General features: G+C 45.6%; 1 protein-coding gene across 4 annotated transcripts in view; it reads left to right on the forward strand.

The window, feature by feature from the left end:
* The window catches only part of kat6b (K(lysine) acetyltransferase 6B), a 235780-nt gene extending 230966 nt beyond the window's left edge, over positions 1–4814 (forward strand). For all 4 annotated transcript variants that reach the window (XM_072491649.1, XM_072491650.1, XM_072491651.1 and 1 more), the window contains exon 17: positions 1068–4814. In XM_072491649.1, the coding sequence (XP_072347750.1) occupies positions 1068–3490 (2423 nt within the window). In that variant the 3' untranslated portion in view covers positions 3491–4814. The remainder of the gene's footprint in view (positions 1–1067) is intronic.
* Positions 4815–21354: the final 16540 nt, after the last annotated feature.

The raw sequence follows: 21354 nt of genomic DNA on the forward strand, positions 1-21354 counted from the left end.
TGCATACCTTTGCCAAATGATTATTTTGATAGTTTAAATTTAACAAGGAATGTTGAAGGAATGAAGCACTCACAAGAAATGCTGTCAAAATGTAACAAAAATAAACTCATGGGTATTATTTAGTCACAGGAGACAAAATAATGGTGACTTTTATATGGAGAAATTGGTACAAGTGTCAACTCCTGTTGGATGATATTCTTGGATGCTTTTAAAATGTTCATTAGAGCTTGCATAATTGGTCACATGTACATCTTAAAAAAGGATCATTATTTTACACATAAATCAAACATCTGCTATTAGATGTTGTTATTTTTATCTTGTCCTACTTAACAAAATATACTAATTTGCAGCTGCATTGTATAGAAAAGTGCTGTTAATTATATGTAAGTATTTACCTCAGCAAAATAAGACCTTCAGATGCCCAGGCAGAATAATTATGTTTGCATATTCCCCTTCCCTCCATCTTTCCTGAAGGTTTGGATCTGTTGGGTGAGCTGTGATTTCTTGGGCACTGAGTAGCCCCCAACATCTCGCCCATATGAGCCTAGATGATACCCATCAACAGACTAACAAAGCATAGTGGAGGCAGTCACAAGTAACCAAATCCTGTCTTAACCCATGTTCACACCACACTTCCAACAGAAGTGATTAGTGACCGGAAGGAGGACCATGGCCAGCCTTTTTTCCTTTGCCCAAGTTGGGGATGTTGAGCATAGATCTAGTGACGATGTCCACATAATCAAAAGGAACAGATTGATGGTAACTGATTTCAAGAGGACCAAATGGAGAGATTGCCTTCCTTAATTTACTCCGAACCTCAATTAATAAAATCAGTTAGTGGAAGGAAAAGCATAATGAATTCAGTGAGCTGTTTGTTAAATGTTAACACAATTATGTTTAAAAACTTCACAATGATTTACTTTATTCTGAGCATGTCTTTGTTATTTCTACAAGTAATTTATTTGAACTTATAACTTTAACATGAACTGTAGATATTTTAAGCTCCAATGTTTGTTCACCTGGGTAGCAGTAAACACTTAAAGCAAGTTTCTTTTTTTCTTGCCCAGATAAAGCAAATACTGATACTTCTTCAAAAGAGAACACTGAGGAAAACTCTGTTGATTCTGAGCCCATAGCAAGAGTTGTGAAACGCAAAAAAGGTTGGCCCAAAGGAGTGAAGCGTGGTCCAGCTAAATGGAGACGCAAAGCCGAGAATAAAACTGGTTTTAAACTCAACCTGTACACGCCACCGGAAACTCCCCTGGAGCCTGACCAGCCAGGCACAACAGAGGAGAGGCAAGTAGTGATTGAGCAGCAGGTTATAGTTGAGAATCACAGCAACGTAGCCCCTGCAATATCAGAGGAGGATGAAATTGAAAATGAGGAAAAGCCAGAATCCCCAGGTAAATCTGTCTGTGTTTCGAGTGAGGAGAAAGAACCCGTGGAAGAACCAACTGAAAAAGAGCATGACCCTGTTAATGGAGTTCCTGAGGATGAAGCTGGTAATCATGAGCATGAGGAAGAAGATGATGAAGAGGAAGCAAATCAAAATGAGGATCACGATGCAGATGATGAAGATGACAGTCACATGGAGTGTATTGCGGTGGAAAAAGAAAATCCAGAGGAAGCACAAAAGGAGGAATCCCTAAGCCAAGAACCATTCTTAGAGTTAAATGTCCCAAGCAATAATCCAGAGCAGAAAGATGAGATGGATCGCATTGATGATCCTGAACCTGATTCTGATGAAGACCAAAACAATGATCATGAAAGGAATTCTGAACCTTTACCAGATTCAGATGAAGATCACACCAATAACCAGGATCATAAGGACAATGGCAAGCAGACACCAGAATTCAGAGAGGAAAATGTGACTTCAGAACCTGACACCGAAACAGTGCAAGCTGTTCAATCATTAACACAAGAAAATGGTGAGCAAGAAAATAATGAGCAAGTAAATACATACCAGGACTGTGCTGAAACCATGGAGGCCTGTCGGAACTTGCAGAGTTATACTCGTGCAGAACAGAGCCCACAAATGAATGACTGTCACCCATCAGACCATAGCAGTCCTCTTTCATCTGTTCATTCTCATCCTAGCCAGTCAGTTCGTTCTGTAAGCAGCCCCAGTGTACCTCCCATTGAGAACAATTATACTCAGATCAGCCCTGATCAGAGTGCTATTTCTGCTCCATCGTTACAGAATGTAGAGACCAGTCCGATGATGGATGTTCCTTCAGTTTCTGACCATTCACAGCAGGTTGTGGACAGTGGCTTCAGTGACCTAGGCAGCATTGAGAGCACAACTGAAAACTATGAGAACCCAAGCAGCTATGATTCAACTATGGGAAGCAGCATTTGTGGCAACAACTCAACACAGAACAGTTGCTCTTACAGTAACATATCTTCCAGTAGCCTTACTCAGAGTAGTTGCGCAGTGACTCAGCAGATGACTAACATTAATGGTAGTTGTAGCATGATGCAGCAAAATAGTATCAACTCTCCGCCAAACTGCAGTGTTAAATCTCCCCAAAATTGTATAATTGAAAGACCTCCCAGCAACAATCAACAGCAGCAATTGTCACAATGCAGCATGGCCACCAGTTTCACACCAGCAATACAAATGACAGACATTCCAGAAACTGGGAACTCAACCATCAGCATCTATGAAAGGATGGGCCAGGGTGATTTTGGAACGGGGGGTTATCCCCAACCATCTGCTAATTTCAGCCTGGCCAAACTACAACAGCTAACTAATACAATCATGGATCATCCATTGCCTTATAATCATTCTGCTGCTGTTACTTCCTATGCAACCAGTGTCTCCCTGTCCACCCCACACACAGGCCTTGTCCAACTTCCACAGTCGCCTCATTCCTTATCTGGGGCAGTACAAGCACAACCTACAATGACACCCCCACCTAATCTTACCCCTCCACCAATGAATCTGGCTTCACCACTACTACAGCACAATATGGCAGCCCCAAATATTGGAATCCCTCATACCCAAAGATTACCAACACAAATGGCAACCAAAGGCCATGTTGCCATACGTTCCAAGTCTGTGTCTATACCACCTGTTGCTGCTCACCAGCAGCAGATCTATAGCCATGCCTCACCATCTGTAGCCATGCAGCCTGCACCTCGACCCCTGACCATGCAGCGGGGCATGAACATGGGTCTGATGCCAGCACCAACTTATAATGTCAATTCTATGAACATGAATATGAATACATTGAATGCTATGAATGGGTATAGGATGACTCAATCCATGATGAATAGTGGTTACCATGGAAATCCTGCTTACATGAATCAAACTGCCCAGTATCCCATGCAGATGCAAATGAGCATGATGGGAAGTCAGCCATACGCCCAGCAACCCATGCAAAGTAGTCCACATAGTAACATGATGTACACCCCACCAGCCCACTACAGTCACATGAACACTGGCATGTCTAAACAGCCTTTGAATGGATCCTATATGCGAAGGTAGATTTCGCCGAGCATATAATGTACCAAAAGAGAAATCTGCATACCTGGAAACCAATCCAACGTATGAAAACGGGGTGTATGGTGATCGACCTTGAAGACCAGCTATTTGGCTGAGCTGTCATGATAAAATAATATTGAAGAAGTGGCACTTTGCATTCAATCTGTTGACAGAAGGAAGCCTTATTTATTTTGTTTTAAGTCAAGTTGGGTGAGGATTGTTTTCATCTTTGTACATTCGTATTTTTCCTTTCTGAGTTTGGCTTGGACAGAGCACATCTTCGAAAGAAGTATGGGAACTGAGGTAGTACAGCCATGCAATAGAAACTTTAAATGTGCCTATTTGCCCTTGGAAAGGATTTTGCAAGTTAGAAAATAGCGAAGATTAAAGCCCAAATAGCAGACAGCTAAACCACACCGGGGGCTGGAACTGGGGATTCTTTTGTTCCTTGGACTTCTGTTATACAATACATGTACATTTGATTTTGTGACTCTGCTGCCTAATTCAGGATGCAGCAGAACATCATTGGAGAATTTGTTTGTGACTGTGTGCCCTTTAGTAAAACAAATCTGTGTTGTGTTTAACAGCAAGCCATTTGTTATGTTTTGCCTTTATTAGGTTTTACTAGCTTTGAAGTAAAATGAAAACTATATTTTTGTTAATTCTGAGACTGTAAAAAAAAATTGTAAAAGCGAGACCTTGTGTTCATTTGGCTGTTTTGAAAGGGTTACTTGCAAAAATGTTTAGTGTATAATCGAAACATTTCTTTTTGTAACTAATTTCTTTCCTTTGGTGAGGCAGCTTTCTGTTTTATAAATGCAAAATATTCTGTTGGACAAATGAAGACACATTCTGTTAACAACGTATCTGAATATTTGTACCAGTCGGTTTCATATAAAGCGTAGCTTTTTTTCAAATACTTATCAGTCAGCAACACAAGTGCTGTCTAAGAGTAACTGTTCAGTTATGTTGGCCCAATGATAAACACCTTTAATTATTCATTGGCATTCCATCAGTAGATTTTTCTATCTTTAGAGAATATTGAAGTTATATTTTAAAAAAATTTAGAACTGTAGTGTGTGAATAGACCAACATAAGCTTAAAAACGCATGTAAAAAGTATTTGTGTCTGTTTATATTGCTTACTTTTTGTAGCCTTTGTACTTGTACATGGTGACTGTCAGGACTGAGAGGAAAAAGCTGGATACATGTATAAAATAGGACACAAACAAGTGAGAGATACACTTGTATTTATCAGTTATCCTTCTAGTCAGTCACTTCAAAGGATGCTGTACATTTTAACATTGAATAAATTATGTTGAGCCATTTCCAGATTTCCTGTGCTCTTAAATTTTGGAGAGCGACTAAACATTTTTAAATTCCAACTGATAACATCAGTTTTGGGGGAAATGGCACTGAATGTATTGAATGATTAGAGTGTGTTCAATCCTGCTGCTTGTTTTGGGAACTCCTATTTATCTGAATTGGACCTACTGGAAGACTTGACAAAGCATTTTACTAGATTTTAAAATAGCACATTAAGCAGGGGTGGCTGAAAGGCTTGCAGGATTAAACTGAAGAAAAAAGGGAGAAAATACTGAGAGCAGTAACTGACGGTTTTGAAATTGAAGAGGGAAATGTGGTGTAAAGTTGTGTGATGGAGCAGAGAATGCATGCAGCAATGTCTGAGTGGAGGAGCTGAGATTGGGTGATGCAAAGTCCTGGAGGGATTTGAAGGCAAGGACAAGGATCTTGAAGTCAATTCAGCGTGACATTAAACCAGTGGAGCTTGGCAAAGTTCGGGATGCTGGAAGTGCAGGAAACACATGGACTGCAGAATTCTGAATAAGTTGTACTTTGTAGAAAGTGAAGGCAGAGGGACTGACTGGCTTGAGAACTTAGCAGTAGTAGGGTATGGAGCAATGGTAATGGAGCCATCTGATGTCAGCCTCATTATTTTAAATCCCATTAGTGAAACAAAGTGCCATTTAATTCTTATGTATGTTGCATAAGTGCTGCTGCTAATTATGAAAATAGATTGAGGTATTAGGACTATCTCCACTAGAGCAGAGAAGCGTAATGGGTTATTTAATGCAAATTATTAAAATGATTTGAGGATTTTGATGGGTAAATAAGAAAAGACTATTTCCCCTGGGTGGGGAGTTAGTTTAAAACCTCTTTACCCACAAGCACTGAATGAATGCTTTACGACTGAGGGTTAAACCATTACAAATTTTCGGGGGGAAATGGAAAATATTTGAAACCAGGTGTGCCAACAGGATAGTGGGACTAGATTTAATCGAACTGACCAAATGCTAATACAAACGTTGACTGACTTGGCTACCTCTACTGTGCACCTCTTGGTGAAGGAAATGTGAGCTTTAAGCAGGTTAACTAGGTTTCTACATCTCCAAATGTAACCAAGGTGATGATGAATGGAGTCAAGGTCAGCGACATGAAAATGCTGGTGGAAGCTGATGAAGAGGATTTCATTTTGCCATTCAAGACCAGAAGAAATTTCAGTTCACATGGGTGTTACTACTGGTCAGGCAGCTTGGAAAGAATAGCAACAACTCGCAATCAATGGAGAAGGCAGAAAATAGAAACATTGTTTTCAGATGATATGGCCAAGAGCTTTTATATGGCGAGGAGAGGACCAAAAATAGAGCCCAAAAGTATATTAGAAGTTACTGTGAATGCGGGAGAAAAAGCAATTAGAAGTGCAGTGTATCTTCATTACAGTGCATACACGTGGGACTGAACTGTGGAAGAGAGGTGTTGGAGGTAGGTGGGGTGGTCAGTGATGCCAAAACAATGAAAATCAAGGAGGCTTAGGGACAAATTATAGTCCCAGTCATATGGGACTTAATTTCTTTCATCAGTTCAGTCTTTGTATTGTGGATTGGGCTGGGCTATAGGGACAAGTGGGGGTATGTCTATTATATAACCATTAAATTTTAATTGAAATAAGCCGTAGTTAATTAGATCGCAAATAAGCAGCTGAACGCTTCAATTATCCTCGGCATACTGTTGGTACAAGTTATGAAACCCGTACTTTTGTTGGATGCCTGTTTCTGTAAGAGAATTCCTGACTTTGCAAAGACCAGACTTCCAACTATTCCTCCCTCCTCTTTGTCCAAACACTTTCACTCCTGTTCCTGCTCGAACCGCACACCCTCTGCAGCATTGCAATTTTTGTTTTATGAGAAAAGAACTTTGATTTCATTCATTATCATTACAAAAGAAAAAAGATTGACCTGAAGATTAATCTTCAAACAGCTAATTACAGCAAAACGTGAACTCAATAACCTATTTATCAGAGGTAAAAATCTGCCTTTTTCTTAATTGACAATAGTGCAAAATCTGCCCTTTTCAATAGCGGCCCAATATGCTTCCTGTTTATATGTGATATACCTTTTAGTTAAATTGCACCTCAATCAAAATCAAATCGATAATATTTGTACAGATTTTACATTATGATTGATAATTACAGTTGTCATAATCTGAATTCTAGGGCAGCACGGTGGCGCAGTGGCTAGCACTGCTGCCTCACGGCGCCGAAGTCCCAGGTTCGATCCCGGCTCTGGGTCACTGTCCGTGTGGAATTTGCACATTCTCCCCGTATTTGCATGGGTTTCGTCCCCACAACCCAGATGTGCAGGCTAGGTGGATTGGACACGCTAAATTGCCCCTTAATTGGAAAAAAAGAATTGGGCACTCTAAATTTATTTTTTAAAAATAATAATCAAGTCTTGCTCTTTTAAACTCCATTTGTGAAACAAAATACCAATTATCTCTCTGTGATTGCCCAGTGTATGTTGCATCAATGCTGCTGGATATAGGATTACTTTAGGTATTTGAGTAATCCAGAGAAATAATTAGTAACATGCTGTTAGGCTAGATGTACATGAACCAGCTGCCCAGCCAACTGAGGTAAAGCAGCCCCCAGGCTAGATGTATATAACAAATACAGTTTAGCAAGGAATGGGTCTATTCCTCAGCAGTTTATTCAGAACCAAGATCAACTTAATTTGCAGAACATGGTCATTTGATGTGCTGTTAAACTGAGTTGATAGCATCTGTACAGGCTGCCGAAGCAAGCTCAGAAACCTCTTTGATAATTCAAACATCTGTAGGCTTTTCCCTATTTCTGTTCAGGAGGCGATATGCACTGGCAAATAATTAGTTACACAAAGATGGTGAGAAAATCCCAAATTAATTTGGAAGATATTCAGATATATCGAGCCAGTAAATGTCATTGATCATGTAATCAGTTGAGTTGTATCGCAGCATGTGTAATATCTACGTTCTAGAAACTTCTGTATCTTGCAGCTGCTGTCGGTGTTAACGTGATTTTATTGTGGAACATCCACATTTCTCTCCACTTCCAGCCAATAAAAATACATATTTTAGAAAGGGGGATAGATTTTGTGCCACAATTTTTCAATGTTGGCTCAGGCGAACAATGGCTCAGGATAGTGAAAGGCCCCTGCAGTAGAAGCCGGGCAACATGAGCAAAAATCTTGAAAGTTGTAAATTATTTGTAAATCAAATCCATGCTGAGCGCTAGGGAAAAGAGGAAAGCAATTGGTTTACATTATTTTGTATGCTGTGCATCTGAATTCAGAGGCTGTGTCTGTTCATGGGAATTCAAGTGGCAAAACCTGCAGAGAAATATGGTTGAACTGCGTGTGCAGTCGTTCAGAGGAAAATGTAAAAATTACATTTTAGGAAATCTGCCCACGATGCCAGAGGAGCTCTACAAATTCAAGGGCACAATTTCATGAAAACTTGTTGAGTGTTTTGGGAAGATTAAGGCATGTGAGTAAACAAGCATTATCTGCATTTCTCATGGAACTATTTTCTGTACATTTTGCTTGAAGACATTTATGCCAATTTCCTGGTAAGTTGCCAATTGAGAAATCGAGAAGCATTGTTACAGCAATGAGATCTTCATTGCCTGCTTTTTGACCAATTCGCCTGGATTTTTCACTTGAGTCAGGAGGACTTGGGAGCCCTTTAAAAATAGCAAACAGGTCCTGATTCTGGGATTCCCAAGCCCATTCGTGGGCTGTCTGGTTTACAGGAGTGCCTTTAAAGAGTGCAGGCACTCCCAATCTGGCTGGCTCCATTCGGAGATAGGCATGTCCTTCTCTGCCACTTTCATAGACGAGGGCCAGGTTTTTAAAGTGTTGTCATTCAAGGACCATTGGTGGGTGGAGTTGTGAAACATCGACCTGAATATTTCAGATGGCAGGGGTCTTGCTTCCTTGTATCTGAAGGGTTGGCAGGAAACACGTCCATGCTGACTCATGGTGTCCCACAGCCATTTCACAGCCAATTATTGGCTACTTCAGGGTCTCAATTGGGGCAAGGATGGGGTTCCAGCCTGTGGCCTTGTGTAAAATTGCTATGGAGCCAGGAAAGGAAGGAACCTGGAGGGAATCCCATCCTTTCACATTTGCGCTTTCCCGCCTGGCTAGAAATCCACAGCGGGGGGGGGGGGAAGAGTGTAAAGAGCTATAGTCTGCAGTAGGGGATCTTTTAAAAGGTAAGTTCAACTGGTACCCCTCATGTTCTCCCTTCCACCCGCCCTCTCATTCATAACTTTCTCCTGTGTTGAAAAAAAGTCATTTAATTAGAAAGTATCAATCATCCAGACCCTTTAAAATATCAATAACAAAAACCATAAAGCCTGGAAATCACTTAACATTGTTAAATGGACAGCAGAGATCATAGAACCTGAGCTGTCAGTCAAATAATGTTTTCTCTGGGTCTCAGGTTTTTCAACAAGTTTCATGGATGTCTGGGCTCTCCGGCAAGCCTCATTGTATATGTCTGGCTGAAAGACCAGCCAACCATTACAGTACTAAAACACCTGTATCCCTGAGAGAGCATTGTCTGTTTGAAAGGCTCTCTGATCTGTACTGTCCGTTTCACAATGTCTGTTTACGCAACCGTAGTGTGTTTTTTGTTCTTAATACTTTTAACGGTCTGGATGATTGACACTTTTATTAGCTTGTGAAATCATTTTTTTTTAAATAGTAGGAAGTTTTGAATGAATTACCTTTTCTGTAAGCTTTTATACACCTTACTGTCACTACTGGGTTCATTGGTTCTGGATGGGCATCCAAAGTGCCAAAGATTGGCATGGCGAATAGATGGAAGGGTGGGGGACATGAGAGGCCATGGGGAGGTGGGTGAAAGGGCAGAATTTGTCATGGGGGCTTGAAGGTCCACGCGGGTGGTGGATGAAAAGGTGGAGCTTGACACAGGGGATGGGAGATGGAATGAAGTGGTAAGGATGGGGCATGGAGAGTGTTGTGGGTGATGGCCGGAGGTGTTGCTAACTTTTGCCTTAGTTTAATTGCTCTGTTTTATCACCTTTGCTCTTGAGTCGCCAGGTATCTTTATGATACCGCCACGTGGTTCAAGTCCGAGTACTGATCAATAATCCAATACACCGCTTAGTAAGATTTAAATCAAAGCACATTTATTATACACAGTAATCACTACTCATGTACAAATTCTACGTCTAAGCTACTTCTACAACTAACAGGCCAATACTTCACTTGGAACTGGCCCACCAGGTCAGGGAAACGAATGGCCTTTCGTTCGGGTTCTGAGCCTGCGGAATTCAAAGTTGGTACAGATTGGTAGCTAGGAGTGCCTATCTCGTAGCGAACTTTGAAGTAAGACTTACTGGATATCGGCGGTGGCTGAACCGGTCACTGTCAAGGGTTGGTTCGCATTGCTGAGTGACCAGATCAAGAAGAACGATCTGAACTTGGGCTTAATTCTTATAGTCCCCAGGGGCTTCCCGCCTTTCGAGGTGGACCCTGTACCTGGTTCCAAGTGATTGGACTTTGTCCCAATCACTTGGTTCGATTTTCTTCAATGCTGGAGCGGTTCCCTGATCGATGGGCGGTCCTGAGGTGGTCGTTCTACTCCCTTTGTGTAGGCTTCTGCTGGCGCCAAAGAGTCTGGTTTTGCTTTATGTGTCTAAATGTTGCTCATTGTTCCCGGGGATTGCTCATTAATATGCAGATGGCTGGTGTTTTGTTATGCTGATGGTTGCTGGTATCGATCTTGTCTGGCCTTTCCAGAGGTAAATACACACTCAACCTGCAGCTGCTCGTTTGTGTCCTGTTGGCTGACTTTCCCATCAGCCTTTGCCGTTCGCCATTTTAAATCGGGAGTTAGACAATTTAAATCGGGAGTTAGCCATTTTAACTGGCTACATTCCCTCCTTGTGAACCTAACGCGAAGCGTGAAGGATCACGTAACTATGTTGCTTTCCATTCCCTGACCTGGGGGGGACACTTCCTTCATGGCCTCTGCACTGACCATAGCTATGCAAAACATTTTTAACTAACAATTCTAAGGGCGCTATGTCAAACAGGGACATGCATTACAAAACAATAAACTGGGAACCTCTAATTATTCTTAATACACTACACACACTTAAACATTTCATCATCCTAACTTCCTCAACCATACAAACAAAATCATAGCGTTTTATACATCAGCCAAAACGGCGGGTTCCCCCCTGGCGCTGTCCACACCTGGTTGCTGCCATCGGGAACAGCGCAGGAACGCTGGGGGGGGGGGGTGGCCTGCGGGGGGAGGGAGGGATCCTGCACCGGGGGGTACCTCAAATGGGGTCTGGCCCGCGATCGGTGCCCACCGATCATCGGGCCGTCCTCTCTGAAGGAGGACCTCCTTTCTTCTGCAGCCCCGCAAGATCCGTCTGCCATCTTCTTGCGGGGCGGACTCGGAGAGGACGGCAACCATGCATGCGCGGGTTGGCACCGGCCAACCCGCGCATGTGCGGGTGACGCCAGTTATGCGGCGCCGGCCGCGTCATGTATGCGGCGATGCCTTTACGCGGCGATGAGGCCTGGCGTGTGTAAATGACGCGGCCCCGCTCCTAGCCCATTATTGGGCCCTGAATCAGTCAGGATAGGGGCCGTTCCGCGCCGTCATGAACCTCGACGGCGTTCACGACGGCATGGGCACTTTGGCGCGGGAGTGGAGAATTCCGCCCAGGGGATCTGATCCTATATACCGGGGTTCGAGCGCGGTAGGCTCTCCTCCATTTCCGTAGATGCATAGTCTGCACTATGCAGCAGAGTATCGCTAATACCAGTAATGTTTCTATTACATAGGACAGAGTACCAGGTTATAAACCTGGCACACCAAGATGATGTGGTGTCGCTGGTGACTGGGCTCTGGGTACTGCGGGGAAGTGAAACATTAACGGCTGGGGGGCTTGAAGTCATGGGGTTCGCGTTCACGTGCAACCAAATGTCCATAAATATGCTGATCCATATGAAGGAAGTCCTCATGGCTCTTCTCTTTCCTTTTCTTCTCCTCCGGTCCTGGAGCTTCTGGAGTTCTGTGGAAACAAGCATAGTGTCTGTTACTATCTTTGTTTAATATCTCGTACGATAGTGTGTCCTTTAGTGCCAATTACTCCCTTTATAATTGGTCACTATGTGTGACTCCCTCATTTTTTTTTTTCAAAATCGAATTTTCGGACAAGACACACTTCCAAATAATGAACCAGTGCGAGCCGTCTCGCAGACTGTGCAATTTACCATCCAAATGTTTCAGGATGTAAATAGCATGTGGGTGGCAACCTAAAGGTTACCTAAACAAAACACAACTTTTTGAACTGAAAGTTTCCTAAATGAGGTGCGTATGGGCCGCGACGGGTAAGAGTTGGATGGGATCCCCGGGTAGGATGGCTACCAAAGCCGTGTCTCCCCTACCCGAGTGTAGTTGACCAGAGGGGGGGTTCCCAGGCAGGGCGGGTCCCAAGACGTTTCTCCACTGCCTGAGCAACCGACAAGAACGGGCAAGAAATGTAGTCATCGTGGTGGGGCTGCCGTAGTGGTTCTTTCCTTCGAACCAGAAGGGCTCTTACGAACGGGCGTCTGGTACCTTAACCAGTCTCTGCAGACAAGCTCTCAGAGGTTTCTGCTGAACTAGTGTCTGGTAATGGTGAGTCTCTGTAGGCAAGTCCTCAGAGGTTTTGGCCGAATAGGCGTGGGGCAGTGAGAAAAAAATTCACCTGTCGGACATACAACATTTAACAAACTTACAAACAACATAAAACATTTTGCGGGTTCCATCAGAAAGGACAACACTTCTCCCAAGCGGTTCCTTTAAAACATCATCTGGACACTTCAGTTCTCGGTAGCGAACAGGGTCGCAAAGGGGTTCTCGGTTTGGGAGTCAGACCCAAGGTCGTCCTCTTCTCCCGGGTGCCAAACTCTTGAGTGTATCAGGGCTGAAAGGGCTGCGGGGTGTGAGGTGGGGTTGCTCTCGGTGTTGCGGACGACTCTGAACGAGTTATCTCGGTGCCAGTAATTGGTGTCTAGCTGTGTGGGGACAAAATCGGGGTCGTCAGTGTGGTTCGGTGGTGGGGTTTATTTAGGAAAGTGATCATGAAGGGATCACTTGGATCGTAGTCTGAATCGCTGGGTGTGGGGCCTGTTGCATGGGGATAGTAGGGAGGCTGCTGTGGCTATCGTCCGAGTCACAGTCGCTGTCTCTGCTGCTGCAGTTGGTGGGCGTTCCGGGGCGGAGTGTATATTTCGGGGGTGGAGTCAAGGTCGAGGTAGAAGGGGTCATAGATAGCAGCTTCAGGGAATTAGTTACACCAAAGATTGGAGATAGGTGGGTAACTGTAAGAGGGACTGGGAAAAAACAGTCAGTGCAGGGATCCCCTGCGGTCGTTCCCCTGAGAAACAAGTATACCGCTTTGGATACTTGTGGGGGGGGGGGGACTTACCAGGGGTAAGCCATGGGGTACGGGCCTCTGGCACGGAGTCTGTCCCTGTTGCTCAGAAGGGAAGGGGGGAGAGGAGCAGAGCATTAGTAATTGGGGACTCTATAGTCAGGGGCACAGATAGGAGATTTTGTGGGAGCGTGAGAGACTCACGTTTGGTATGTTGCCTCCCAGGTGCAAGGGTACGTGATGTCTCGGATCGTGTTTTCCGGGTCCTTAGGGGGGAGGGGGAGCAGCCCCAAGTCGTGGTCCACATTGGCACCAACGACATAGGTAGGAAAGGGGACAAGGATGGCAGGCAGGCTTTCAGGGAGCTAGGATGGAAGCTCAGAACTAGAACAAACAGAGTTGTTATCTCTGGGTTGTTGCCCGTGCCACGTGATAGTGAGATGAGGAATAGGGAGAGAGAGCATTTAAACACGTGGCTACAGGGATGGTGCAGGCGGGAGGGTTTCAGATTTTTGGATAACTGGGGCTCTTTCTGGGGAAGGTGGGACCTCTACAGACAGGATGGTCTACATCTGAACCTATGGGGCACAAATATCCTGGGGGGGAGATTTGTTAGTGCTCTTTGGGGGGGTTTAAACTAATGCAGCAGGGGCATGGGAACCTGGATTGTAGTTTTAGGGTAAGGGAGAATGAGAGTATAGAGGTCAGGAGCACAGATTTGACGTCGCAGGAGGGGGCCAGCGTTCAGGTAGGTGGTTTGAAGTGTGTCTACTTCAATGCCAGGAGTATACGAAACAAGGTAGGGGAACTGGCAGCGTGGGTTGGTACCTGGGACTTCGATGTTGTGGCCATTTCGGAGACATGGATAGAGCAGGGACAGGAATGGATGTTGCAGGTTCCGGGGTTTAGGTGTTTTAGTAAGCTCAGAGAAGGAGGCAAAAGAGGGGGAGGTGTGGCGCTGCTAGTCAAGAGCAGTATTACGGTGGCGGAGAGGATGCTAGATGGGGACTCTTCTTCCGAGGTAGTATTGGCTGAAGTTAGAAACAGGAAAGGAGAGGTCACCCTGTTGGGAGTTTTTTATAGGCCTCCTAATAGTTCTAGGGATGTAGAGGAAAGGATGGCGAAGATGATTCTGGATATGAGCGAAAGTAACAGGGTAGTTATTATGGGAGACTTTAACTTTCCAAATATTGACTGGAAAATATATAGTTCGAGTACAATAGATGGGTCGTTTTTTGTACAGTGTGTGCAGGAGGGTTTCCTGAAACAATATGTTGACAGGCCAACAAGAGGCGAGGCCACGTTGGATTTGGTTTTGGGTAATGAACCAGGCCAGGTGTTGGATATGGAGGTAGGAGAGCACTTTGGGGTCAGTGACCACAATTCGGTGACGTTTACGTTAATGATGGAAAGGGATAAGTATACACCGCAGGGCAAGAGTTATAGCTGGGGGAAGGGCAATTATGATGCCATTAGACGTGACTTGGGGGGGATAAGGTGGAGAAGTAGGCTGCAAGTGTTGGGCACACTGGATAAGTGGGGCTTGTTCAAGGATCAGCTACTGCGTGTTCTTGATAAGTATGTACCGGTCAGACAGGGAGGAAGGCGTCGAGCGAGGGAACCGTGGTTTACCAGGGAAGTGGAATCTCTTGTTAAGAGGAAGAAGAAGGCCTATGTGAAGATGAAGTGTGAAGTTTCGGTTGGGGCGATGGATAGTTACAAGGTAGCGAGGAAGGATCTAAAGAGAGAGCTAAGACGAGCAAGGAGGGGACATGAGAAGTATTTGGCAGGAAGGATCAAGGAAAACCCAAAAGCTTTCTATAGGTATGTCAGGAATAAGCGAATGACGAGGGAAAGAGTAGGACCAGTCAAGGACAGGGATGGGAAATTGTGTGTGGAGTCTGAAGAGATAGGCGAGATACTAAATGAATATTTTTCGTCAGTATTCACTCAGGAAAAAGATAATGTTGTGGAGGAGAATGCTGAGCCCCAGGCTAATAGAATAGATGGCATTGAGGTACGTAGGGAAGAGGTGTTGGCAATTCTGGACAGGCTGAAAATAGATAAGTCCCCGGGACCTGATGGGATTTATCCTAGGATTCTATGGGAGGCCAGGGAAGAGATTGCTGAACCTTTGGCTTTGATTTTTATGTCATCATTGGCTACAGGAATAGTGCCAGAGGACTGGAGGATAGCAAATGTGGTCCCTTTGTTCAAAAAGGAGAGTAGAGACAACCCCGGCAACTATAGACCAGTGAGCCTCACGTCTGTTGTGGGTGAAGTCTTGGAGGGGATTATAAGAGACAAGATTTATAATCATCTAGATAGGAATAATATGATCAGGGATAGTCAGCATGGCTTTGTGAAGGGTAGGTCATGCCTCACAAACCTTATTGAGTTCTTTGAGAAGGTGACTGAACAGGTAGACGAGGGTAGAGCAGTTGATGTGGTGTATATGGATTTCAGCAAAGCGTTTGATAAGGTTCCCCACGGTAGGCTATTGCAAAAAATACGGAGGCTGGGGATTGAGGGTGATTTAGAGATGTGGATCAGAAATTGGCTAGCTGAAAGAAGACAGAGGGTGGTGGTTGATGGGAAATGTTCAGAATGGAGTACAGTCACAAGTGGAGTACCACAAGGATCTGTTCTGGGGCCGTTGCTGTTTGTCATTTTTATCAATGACCTAGAGGAAGGCGCAGAAGGGTGGGTGAGTAAATTTGCAGACGATACTAAAGTCGGTGGTGTTGTCGATAGTGTGGAAGGATGTAGCAGGTTACAGAGGGATATAGATAAGCTGCAGAGCTGGGCTGAGAGGTGGCAAATGGAGTTTAATGTAGAGAAGTGTGAGGTGATTCACTTTGGAAGGAATAACAGGAATGCGGAATATTTGGCTAATGGTAAAGTTCTTGAAAGTGTGGCTGAGCAGAGGGATCTAGGTGTCCATGTACATAGATCCCTGAAAGTTGCCACCCAGGTTGATATGGTTGTGAAGAAGGCCTATGGAGTGTTGGCCTTTATTGGTAGAGGGATTGAGTTCCGGAGTCGGGAGGTCATGTTGCAGCTGTACAGAACTCTGGTCCGGCCGCATTTGGAGTATTGCGTACAGTTCTGGTCACCGCATTATAGGAAGGACGTGGAGGCTTTGGAGCGGGTGCAGAGGAGATTTACCAGGATGTTGCCTGGTATGGAGGGAAAATCTTATGAGGAAAGGCTGACGGACTTGAGGTTGTTTTCGTTGGAGAGAAGAAGGTTAAGAGGAGACTTAATAGAGGCATACAAAATGATCAGGGGGTTGGATAGGGTGGACAGTGAGAGCCTTCTCCCGCGGATGGATATGGCTGGCACGAGGGGACATAACTTTAAACTGAGGGGTAATAGATATAGGACAGAGGTCAGAGGTAGGTTCTTTACACAAAGAGTAGTGAGGCCGTGGAATGCCCTACCTGCTACAGTAGTGAACTCGCCAACATTGAGGGCATTTAAAAGTTTATTGGATAAACATATGGATGATAATGGCATAGTGTAGGTTAGATGGCTTTTGTTTCGGTGCAACATCGTGGGCCGAAGGGCCTGTACTGCGCTGTATTGTTCTATGTTCTATGTTCTATGAGTCCGTGGCTGGGCTGGACATGTTGGGGGATTGTAGGGTTACGTTAGCTGTGGGCTGGGTGTGGTGTGCTGCGTCGAGCATGACGTGGTGTGCATGTTTTGACTGTGTTCCATATGCCTTCAGCTGGTTTTCTGAAACCATGCAGTCTTACCGTTGGGGTACTTTATTTTATATACAGAAGGGCTTACTTTATCCGAAATGGAGTACGGACCCGAGTATTTTGATGACAGGAATGTGCTGGGGTTATATACAGAGAGCATAACTTGCTGTCCTATACTGTACTCAGTCTCATGCACTGTCTTGTCGAAACAAGCCTTGGTCTGTTTCTTTCTGGTGCCCAATTTTACTGCGGCTGCTAGCTGAGCAGTTTTAACATTTTCCACTAATTGTTCTACTGCTTTCTCGTGTGTGAGGGCCGTCACTTCGGGGCTGGTCAAGTCTAAACCTAATTAAAATTCTGTGCCTTTCATGGGGCGTCCGGTCATGACGGTGTGTGGGGTGTAACCTGTGGATGTTGAAACTGTATTTCGCAAAATCATCAGCGCAAAAGGGAGGACTGAGTCCCAAGTGGTGGTGTTCTGCTGGACCATTTTTCTGAGGGTGGATTTTAGAGTCCGAGTCATGCGCTCCACGATACCACTCGACTGTGGGTGGTATGCTATGTGGAATTTTTGGGTAATGCCAAATATCGTGAGGACGTTCTGCATGACACGTCCCGTAAAATGGGAGCCTTGGTCGGATTCAATGCTGCGGGGGAGTCCCCATCTTGTAAAGATGTGGTGGGTCAAAATCTTGGCTGTGGTTTTTGCAGTGTTTGTGCGGGCTGGGAATGCTTCCACCCATTTCGTAAATGTGTCAGTTACCACAAGTATATATTCATAGCCATTCCTGCAAGGGGGCAATGGTCCTATAAAATCAATCTGGAGGTTAGTCCAGGGGCCATTAACGGGTCGGGTGTGGCTGAGTTGAGCCTTTTTGGCATATCTGTCCGGATTATTCTGGGCACAGATAAGACAATTCTCGATGTAATGGTTTACATCTTCCTTTAAATTCGGCCACCAACAAAGCTGCTTGAGATGGGCTGAAGTGGGATCGATTCCCTGATGTCCATGACCGTCATGGAACAAACAAATCAGTTGATTCCTGTCCTGTTCAGGAACCACATAAAGGGTGTCTTTTAACACCACACCGTCATGTGTTGTCAGTGCATTTTTAAATCTCTCATAGGGAGCTGGATATTTGCCTTTTACAATCTCCTTGAGATTGGTGTCCTGCTTCTGGGCCTCCACTAGATCCTCGATCTTTGTCTGTGAGACCTGAACTGCACTCACTGGTGGGCTTTCGGGGGGTGTCCAAAGGTATTCATGCCTGGAACCTGCTTTGGCCAGTGGGTCAGCTTTCGCATTTCCAGGGTGGGAAGAACGATGGTGACTGCGGACTTTGATGATCCCATAAGTCCTGTTCTGGGCTTTCTGTAAAATGTGACGGAGTAATGGGGCTGAGGGGAGGGGTTTTCCGTCTGCGGAAACAAATCCTCTTGCTTTCCACAGGGGCAGAAATTCCGTGAGGCTGTTGCAGACATAGAGGCTTTCCGAGTATATGTCTGCTGGGCTGGGGAAGGAATCTGGGTGTTCCACTATATACGCGATGGCCGCGAGTTCTGCTGCCTAAGTGGCCTGGAAGTTTTAACAATATTTCCTCAAGGGCGCGTCCCTGTGCGTCCTCGACATAGATACCGCAACCTGTTATGCGCTTCCCATCCAAGACCGTGGAAGATCCATCCACATAGATCTTTATGGGCTCACACGTGTCCGTGTGCTGGGGGCTCTGGGTTGAACTACCTATCTGTTTGGGGGGTGTTCTAGTGATAAAGGGGCCTGTGTTGTGGTGTGGAGAGATAATCTCGCATTCATGGGGGGTTCCGGGGTACTGTAAGTTGTCAGCTAAATAGGTGTGCGTCTTTGTCCTTTTAACAGTGATGTCCCGTCCCTGCAAAAGAAGGGTCCATCTCGCTGCTCTAATCTGGCTTACTGTACCGTCGTCTGGTAATGGTGAGTCTCTGTAGGCAAGTCCTCAGAGGTTTCGGCATGAGTCGTCCGTCCAGTAAAAGTTGGGTGGGAGTGTGTTCGGTGAGAATTGTAATGGGGTTCAGTCCGGTAATATATGAAAAATACTGGACTGCCCAAAATACTGCGAGCAGGTGCCTCTCACCGGCTGAAAATCCCTGCTCCACAGCATCTAAAATCCTGGAGGCGTCAGCTACGGGCCTTAAACTGGTCGTGCCGTTCCTGGAGGAGTACGGCCGAAAGGGTGCGGTCTGTGGTCGCTACCTCTATGGCGTAAGGGGAAAGCGGGTCTGGAACTTGAAGTGCGGGGGCTGCTATGAGTGCTGTTTTAAAGAGTCCACAGCATCCGTATGCTGCGGAAGCCATTCCCAGGGGGCTCCTTTCTTTAGGAGGTCTGAGAGGGCTGCCTTGCTGGCGAAACCGTCAATGTTTCGGCAGTAGCCAACCAGTCCTAAAAACGACCGGAGGGCTGAAACATTCTGGGGAAGGGGCAATTTAGCAATCGAGTCAATCCTTTTATGCTCGATCTCGCGTTTACCGTGTGTGATAATTGTTCCCAAATATACCACTTTTTCTTCCAAAATCTGGGCCTTTTTGGGGTTGACTTTACAACTGATTGAGTGTAATAGTTCCAGGAGTTCGGACAGAAGCTCACTGTGCTCTTCCTTGGTGTCTGTCTGCAGTAGTAGGTCGTCTACATACTGTACCAGACATTCGGGGTGAGAAAATTTGGCTAAACCATTTGCCAGCTGTCGGTGGAAAATGGAGGGGGAGTTGTGGAAGCCTTGTGGCAGGCATGTCCACGTGTACTGCTGTGCTCTGAAAGTGAAGGCAAATTTGTACTGGCCCGCCTTTGCCAATGGAATGGACCAGAATCCATTACCGATGTCCAAAACCGTAAAGTATCGGGAATTGAGTCCCTGCTTGAGCATGGTCTCGGGACTTGTGGCTACTGTGGGGGCTGCTGCGGGGGTGACTTTGTTGAGTTCCCGGTAATCGATGGTCAGTCGCCATGATCCATCGGGCTTTCTCACTGGCCAAATCGGGGCATTATTAATGGAGGCTACTGATCTAAGTACGCCCTGCTCTAATAAGCTTTCTATTACCTTGGAGATTTCTCCCTCTGCCTCTTGGGGAAATCCATATTGTTTTTGGGGTCTAGGGTCAGGTCCTGTTACTTGTACGGAGCCAGTCATCCGTCCACAGTCGTGCTTGTGGGTCGCGAATGCTGCCCTGTTCTTTTGCAGAACTGCCCTAACCTGCTTGTCCATACTAAACGTGGTCGGGTTGAACCAAAATTCGCCTGCTGTGCTAATTTTGTTCATGTACTCTCCTATGTTGAGCGTTGCGGGGGCTCTTGTGGATTTTGCCATCTTCCAGACACACTGGTTGACTGGATCGAATGAAAGATTATAGGAATTCATGAAATCGATTCCAAGAATGTGTTCTGCTGTGTGGGGCAGGTCAACTAAAACTACGGGGTGCTTGGTGGTGATGTTACCGATTTGAATGGGTACAGGGGCTGTGATGTGTCCCTGCTGTGAGTGGCCTGTAAAGCCGCTGAGGGTGATAGTGGCTGTAGTGGGCCACGTGTCTTTTTGGAACATGGTGGAGGAATTTATTGTGGTGGGGGACCTTCCTGTGTCCCAGAGAAATTCGATGGGCTGTCCCCGAATTTTCGCTGCAACTACTGGTCATCTGGACCTATCCCAAAGGGTGTCGCAGACCGAACTGGGGGAGCCCGAACACCGTCAGTCCGTTGCGGTCAAGTCCGTCTGATCTGAACGGGCGCTAACGCTATGAATGGGCTCTGTCTTTTTCTTACTCAGAGTGCCCGTCTGCTGGGCTCTCTGTGGCTTTTTAGGGGCATTGCACTCTCTTGCGAAGTGTCCCAACTGTCCGCAGTTGTAACACTCCTGTGACTTGGGTGGGGGGCTGTTCTTTCCCTCATTCACCCATGCGGGGTCGTGGTGTGTTGTTTTTACTGCCTGCATATCTGCACCGGCCTGCTTTTCCTCGGTATTTTTAACTGCGGGTTTGCTTTGTATAGATTGCTCCCAAGTGCGGGACAATCTTTTCACTACCTACTTCTCGTTATGGGCCTCCTCTGAGGGATCATAACACGCGCAGTCTTTCTGTCCTGTTTCTGTGGCATGGGAGATAAGGGTGCGGGTCCATTTGGCCATGTTGTCTGGGGACAAATTGGCGCGGTCGAAGTCTCCAAAGACTGCTGCAAAGTGGATCCACAGGCGTCCAGCAAACGCTGTGGGGTGCTCGGATTTCTTTTGCCTACATTTGTTGAGGCCATCTATGGGGTCACCCCGGTTATACCCGATCGCATCCAGGATCGCGGTATGCCGTTCTGCAAGGGTGCCTCCTCCTACATTCTGTGGGTCGGGAAGGGCTGCTTAAAACTGTGAGCTTTACATGCTCTCACTCATCCAGGC

Source organism: Scyliorhinus torazame, chromosome 28 (assembly GCF_047496885.1).
Source record: "Scyliorhinus torazame isolate Kashiwa2021f chromosome 28, sScyTor2.1, whole genome shotgun sequence".
Taxonomy (NCBI): Eukaryota; Metazoa; Chordata; class Chondrichthyes; order Carcharhiniformes; family Scyliorhinidae; genus Scyliorhinus; species Scyliorhinus torazame.